Source organism: Dipodomys ordii, unplaced genomic scaffold, assembly GCF_000151885.1.
Source record: "Dipodomys ordii isolate 6190 unplaced genomic scaffold, Dord_2.0 Scaffold66, whole genome shotgun sequence".
In the NCBI taxonomy this organism is placed as follows: domain Eukaryota; kingdom Metazoa; phylum Chordata; class Mammalia; order Rodentia; family Heteromyidae; genus Dipodomys; species Dipodomys ordii.
Window position 1 is genome coordinate 121,668 of NW_012267282.1, and position 6,716 is coordinate 128,383.

A 6,716-nucleotide genomic window follows, 5' to 3' on the forward strand; every position below is an offset into this window, starting at 1 on the left:
TCAAGGCTAGAGCTCTACCACTTGAGCCACAGTGCCACTTCCGGCTTTTTTCTTTTTGCTTATGTGGTGCTGAGGAATCGAACCCAGGGCCTCATGGCATGCAAGGCAAGCACTCTGCCACTGAGCCACCTTCCCAGCCCTGGGGGCATTTTAAAATAGACTTTGTAGGCTTGGCACTGGTGGTTCCTACCTGTAATCCTAGCTACTCTAGAGGCTGAGATCTCGGAATACAGCTTGAAGAAACTGGAGCAGGGAAGTCTATCTGGGATAAGCCTCTTACATGCAGTTAACCAGCATAAAGCTAGACATTGAGCTGTGGCTCAAGTGCTAGTGGGCCTAGCCGTGAGTGAAAGAGCTCAGGGACAGCACACAGGCTCTGAGTATGTGCTCCAGTAGCTGCACACACAGTCACAACATATAATAGGTTTTGTAAAGGGCCAGGGGTGGAGGCTCACACTGATAACCTTATCTTGTCAGTAATCAGGTGATTGAAATGATTGCAATTTGTGGCCAATCTGAGCAAACTGTTAGTGAGACAAATAAGTTGGGTGTAGGCTAAAGGCAGAGTTCAAATGGTTGAGTTTATGCCTAGTAAGCATGAAGCTCTAGTACTGCAAAATAAAACCAAGCACACCTGGGTGCTGGTGGCTCACTCTTGTAATCCTATCTACTCAGGATGCTGAGACTTGAGGATCACATTCAAAGGCAGCCTGGGCAGGAAAGTCTGTGAGACTCTTATCTCCAATTAACCACCAGAAAACTGGAAGTAGTGCTGTGGCTCAATTGGTAGAGCACTAGCACTGGCCTTGAGCTGAAGAGCTCAGGGACAGAGCCCAGGCCAAGATTTCAAGCCTCATGACCGACTTAAAAATTAAGCACAAAGGAAATGAGCTGGGTGGTACACAACTATTAATTCTAGGTATGTGGGAGGCATAGGTGAAGGATCTTAGTCCTAGGCCAACTCAGATAAAAGTTATGAGGACCTATCTGGAAAGATAAACACAAAAGGGGCTAAGGCTCAAGTGACACAGACCCTAAGTGTTTACCCCAGTATCTCCAAAATAAAAGTTTTTTAAAGTCTTCATAAATGTAAACAAATGTCAGTCTTTATAAATCAAATGTCAACGGCTGTGTATTCTCTGCTTCTGGACAGTAGAAGTGTCTGAGTATTTTCTTTCTTTTTTTTTTTTTTTTTGTCGGTCGTGGGGCTTGAACTCTGGGCCTGGGCGCTGTCCTTCAGCTCTTCAGCTCTTCAGCTCAAGGCGAGCGCTCTACCACTTGAGCTACAGCGCCATTTCCGGTTTTCTGGTGGTTTATTGGAGATAGGAGTCTCATGGTCTCTCCTGCCCGGGCTGGCTTTGAACCTCTATCCTCAGATCTCAGTCTCCTGAGTAGCTAGGATTACAGGCGTGAGCCACCAGCGCCCGGCTTGTCTGAGTATTTTCTGTGTCTACCAGTTAAAATATCAGTCATAGGGCCTGAACTCTGGGCCTGGGCTCTGTCCCTCAGCTCTTCAGCTCAAGGTGAGCGCTCTACCACTTGAGCCACAGTGCCACTTCTGGCTTTTTCTGCTTATGTGGTGCTGAGGAATTGAACCCAGGGCATCATGCATACAAGGCAATTAAGCACTGTATCACTGAACTACCTTCCCATCCCACAGTTAAAATATTTCTAGAAAAAAAAAAAAAGCTGGTAAGATGGCTTAGTGGTAGAGTGCATGTATACCATGAAGCCCTGGGTTTGCTTCCTCAGTACCACATAGATAGACATACAGGGACAATGCCCAGGGCATTGCCCCAGGACTGGGAGAAAAAAAAAAGCCCTATATTGGTTTCCTCCTTGGTTGTGTCAGAACTTACCTCTTTCTCTTGCAGATGGGGAGCTTGAATTGAACCTTCAATTGGTTGCTGATCAGTGTAGAAATACCCAAACCATCCGTGAGGATGTCAGAATTGCCTCTGTGAAGCCTGACAAGATGGAGGAGACACTCACCTGTATCATCTGCCAAGACCTGCTACATGACTGTGTGAGGTACGCTTCCTCACACCCAAGGCTGGCTTGGCTCTCGGGAGTGCGCTGTCTCTGAGGGAAGACAGTACGAGATTGAGGGAAACACTTACATAAACCTTACAGAAAGCTGGGACCAGATGGGTTGTCAGCACCCAGAAATCTGAGGGACTGACGACAGCCCAGGTTTTGGTTCCGCATATTTACTTATGCTTCATTTTTTCAATAAGGAAGGGAAAGGACACATCAACATAGTAATAACAAGTTGCACTCAGCAGGTGCCCACAGTTTTGGTCATACAGGGAACAGGAGGCCTGTTTCCTGCATTATAGAGAAAGCTGAGCTAGCTTACAGGTTAGGATGAGAGAGACAGCCTCTTTCTATGCCTTATGGCCAGTGAGCTGCTGCCACCGTAGGCCATGGGTGTGGGTGACAGGCTCAGAACTGTTGCCCTAAGAGCTCATGTCTCTGCCCATGCACAGGTGTGACAAGGCTTCTATCTCTGGCACCCAGCACTTCATGAGTGAGAAGAGGAGGCTAAGCGTAAAGAGCCTTTTGGTCAGCCTTGGTTTTGACTAACATAGGTCATAGGTATCCCAGCAAATCCATCTACCTTGCAGACAGATCAGATGAATTATATCAAGTTTTATATACTTCTTAGTTAAAGAAATATAGTATTTATCATAGATTGATTATCCCAGGGGTAGCTTTCTCTTTACTCTTGGAAGAATTTAGGAGGCAGAACCAACTCAACTTTCATTTCCGAACAACTTGGTGCTTTCGCTTATATTCCTGAAGTCATGATCTGCTCTCCTCTGACCCTCCTAAAACAGGCACCATATGACTTTTTATCAGCCCTGGAGTATTTTTAGGTGGATGATAGATGGCCTGAAAGTGGGTCCAATGGCTTGAATGCAGCTTGCCCTTCTCCCTGAATGTGCCTGCTGCAGACCTTCTCCAAGGGGTCACAGAGGCAAATATTGGGAGGATTCTGTCTGGAGATGTGTTCCTCCTGTCTTCCAGTTTGCAGCCCTGCATGCACACATTCTGTGCAGCTTGCTACTCTGGCTGGATGGAACGTTCGTCTTTGTGCCCCACCTGCCGCTGTCCAGTGGAACGAATCTGTAAAAACCACATCCTGAACAACCTTGTAGAAGCTTACCTTGTCCAACACCCAGGCAAGTGGTCAGACCCCCTGGACCGTATTTTCTTCAGGAGTTGGGACCACAGGTTCTGCTTTGAACAGTCTTCAGTATCTCCCTGTTTGTTGCTTTTGAATATTCCCTAGGTGCTGCCCTTGAATGACCCTTTGTCTTTTCATTTAGATAAGAGTCGCAGTGAAGAAGATGTGAGAAGTATGGACGCCAGGAATAAGATCACTCAAGACATGCTTCAGCCAAAAGTCAGGAGATCATTCTCTGATGAAGAAGGGAGTTCAGAGGACCTGCTAGAGCTGTCAGATGTTGACAGTGAATCCTCAGACATAAGGTGGGACCTGTGGCTGGCTCACAGTGGGGCGTCAGCCCTGTGCGTGCGTTTTCGGTGGTCTGCACAGGGTGGAGCCTTAGCAGTGGAATGGCCCTGGCTTCCTTCCTCACCCTTCCCCTCCTCTCCTCACCCTTTGTTTCCCTTTTCTCCTGTCCTTTGCACTCTCTTCTTTTCCCTTCCTTTTCCCCATCTCTTCTGTTTTCTACTGTCATTCTGGGGATCAAACCTAAGGTCTTATGCACATGAGAGATACTCTACTACTGAGCTACCCAGGTGCTAACATTTTAGTATATCCATCTTGTCATTTATATGTATGTCCTGTCTACATGCTTTCACAGAACAGAATGTATCCTGACGTGGTCTATGCCTAACCTCAGCACTCACCAGGCTAAGGCCATCCTGTGCTATATAGTGAGACCCTGTCTCAAAAACAAACAAAAACCAACTAAGGCAAAATAGAATTGTATACTGATAAATACCTATCATATTGTACATGGGATTCTGAATTAGTCCCAACATTTTGAATTTGGGAACAATGCTGCAGGGCATTCTTAGGCTATGTGTTATGCATATGTACCCAATTTCATATAGGTAAAGATAGGTAAATAGAAGTGAAATAGCCACATAAGAGAGTGTGATTGGGCTGGGAAGGTGGCTCAGTGGTAGAGCGCTTGTCTTGCATGCATGAGGCCCTGGGATCGATTCCTCAGCACAACATAAGCAAAAAAGAAAAAAGCCGGAAGTGGCGTTGTGGCTCAAATGGTAGAGTGCTAGCCTTGAGCTGAAGAACTGAGGGACAGCGCCAGGCCCAGAGTTCAGGCCCCATGACCGGACCCAGAAAAAAAAAAAAAAGAGAGTGTGATTGGGTGTTAAATGTCTCTGGACTTTTTCTAGACTTTTCTTAGGGCGAAGGATGGGGAATACCAGGGCTTGAACTCAGGACCTCGCACTAGCAAGGCTCATGAGTGTCAGTCTAGCTTTTTGCTAGTTATCTGGAGTCTCACAGACTTAGTCTCAATCCTTAGATCTCAGCCTCCAGAGTAGCTAAGATTACAGGTGTGAACAGCTGTCAACACAGCCTTGTTGGACGTTTGGTATGTATGTAACTCAACTATCAGAAAGGTCACTCAGATGTGACTCAGTAAGGTACACATGAGGGATTCTCATCGTAGGAGTAGTCCTTTGCATTTATGTTTTTTCCTTACAGATGAGACTGTAAATCTCGTCACTGTGTTTTGTCTTTGTCTGGTCAAGTCTTACCTTTTCCTGGTTCCTGTCATTGATGTCAGGTTTCAAGATTCTCTAAGTGAATTGAGAGTCTCATCTACTTTCCCATGGATTCTTTTGTTTTCTTTTTTGGCCCAAGACCAGGACCTGAACTTGCTTCCTGATGCTTTCGCTCACTGACTAGTGTTTTGCCAACCATGCCTCCAAACCCAGATTCTTTACAGTTTTTTTTTCTAGTAGTTTATTCAAAAATACAGGTCAGGTATTTTTAGGGAAGTGATAGGCAATTTAGGTGAGTAATACAGAGTTCCTACTGGCTAGGTGGGAAGTTAACTGGGTAAAGAACATCTCTTAGCTGTTGCATATTATGCTCTGGTTTTAACAAGGAGAGGACCCACATGTATTAGATGATCCAGCAACATCTTTGAGGTAGTTTTCTTGTTTGATCCTAGTTTCCTCTCAGCCTTGGAACCTCTGAGTCCATGTCTTGCCAAGTAGGAACTAAGTGGCCTCAGATGAGTGTGCTGACTCATGTGGAGTGAGGAATGGAGCAGGGAAGTGGCTAGGCACTGAGCTACCAGTTGGTGCCAAGCATGTGTGGCAGGTGTGGTCCTCCCCTTCAGACTCTGTTCTCAGTGGTTCTTGGTGGTGTGCTTTCTAACAGTGGGAGTTACGGAGGTAAGAAAGGCCTGTTCTTCCCCTTCACACACACCAGTGTGCAGAGAAGCTCAGCAGTGGTAGAGCTGTAGCATGAAGGCTCAAGGACCAGAAACAGGAGACAGTGGTTGGATAGCTTTGACTCAGACAGAACTGCTGGGGTGTGCTCTTCCATGGCTTTAGTTTTGCTATGTGCTCTTCCTGCAGTCAGCCATATATCGTGTGCAGACAGTGTCCTGAGTTCAGAAGACAAGCTGTGCATCCCCTTCCCTGCCCAGCACTGGACAGTGAGCTGAGGTCCCCTCAGGCCTTTGGGGGTGACACACCATCAACTTCTACCAGCTTCCCAACAGGTGAGGCAGCAGGTCCAAACCTGAGTCATTCCATTGTGTTGATTCCTTACTGTACTGCTCTGGTTTTATGTTTTCTCTGACTCTTCTTTGCTACCTTCTTACCCTCCAGTCCACTGCTTCATTGCGGTCCCCCTGCCTCCTGTGTCCTCCTGTTTGCTTTAATCAGGATCAGGCCAGTTAAGGGGTTGCTTTCCTATAGTCCCAGTCCTCAGCAGGCAGAGGCAGGAGGGTCAAGACTCCAAGATCTGCCTGGGATACTTGGAGAGATAGTATCTCTAAAAAATGAAATAAATAAATGAAAATTAGTGTTGGTAAGAAGTCAGATAAATGTCCATTTGTTGAGTCTCCCCTAATGAACACACTTGTTAATTAGTATCCTAAACTTCACCATGGGGTCCCTTCCTAACCCACTCTTTCACAGCTCATATCACCTAGTGAATTAAAAGAAAAGAGCATGATAATTATACCTATCTCTTCCTCAAATAAGAGATTGTCTTTTTTCCAGCATACTGTTCTGAGTTCCCAAAAGCTGCCTCAAGATTCCACAGAGTTGACCTTAATATTATCCTATCAGTTTCCCTTTTCCTAGTTGCCATCAAGAAAACTATGGAGGGCTGGGAAGGTGGCTCAGGGTTAGAGCGCTTCCCTTGCACGCATGAGGCCCTGGGTTCGATTCCTCAGCACCACATAAGCAAAAAGAAAAAAGCCCGAAGTGGCGCTGTGGCTCAAGTGGTAGAGCGCTAGCATTGAGCTGAAGAGTTGAGGGACAGGGGAGGCAGCTCAGTGGTGGAGTGTTCGCTTTGCATGCATGAGGCCCTGTACCACCTAAACCATTCTTCCACTTCTGGCTTTTTGCTGGTTATGGAGATAAGAGTCTCTTGGGGGCCAGGCGCTGGTGGCTCACGCCTGTAATCCTAGCTACTCAGGAGGCTGAGATCTGAGGATCGCAGTTCAAAGCCAGCCCGGGCAGGAGAGACCGTGAGA

General features: G+C 46.6%; 1 protein-coding gene and 1 long non-coding RNA gene across 2 annotated transcripts in view; one reads left to right on the forward strand and one right to left on the reverse strand.

The window, feature by feature from the left end:
* Chfr (checkpoint with forkhead and ring finger domains, E3 ubiquitin protein ligase) overlaps positions 1-6,716 on the forward strand; it is a 23,710-nt gene that overhangs the window by 11,586 nt on the left and 5,408 nt on the right. Inside the window, exons 6-9 of the mRNA XM_013023170.1 lie at positions 1,875-2,031; positions 3,031-3,185; positions 3,333-3,495; positions 5,587-5,732. Of these exons, the coding sequence (XP_012878624.1) occupies positions 1,875-2,031; positions 3,031-3,185; positions 3,333-3,495; positions 5,587-5,732 (621 nt within the window). The remainder of the gene's footprint in view (positions 1-1,874; positions 2,032-3,030; positions 3,186-3,332; positions 3,496-5,586; positions 5,733-6,716) is intronic.
* The window catches only part of LOC105990701, a 17,119-nt gene continuing 16,222 nt past the window's right edge, over positions 5,820-6,716 (reverse strand). The window contains exon 3 of the long non-coding RNA XR_001175328.1: positions 5,820-6,007. This is a non-coding gene — a long non-coding RNA (uncharacterized LOC105990701). The remainder of the gene's footprint in view (positions 6,008-6,716) is intronic.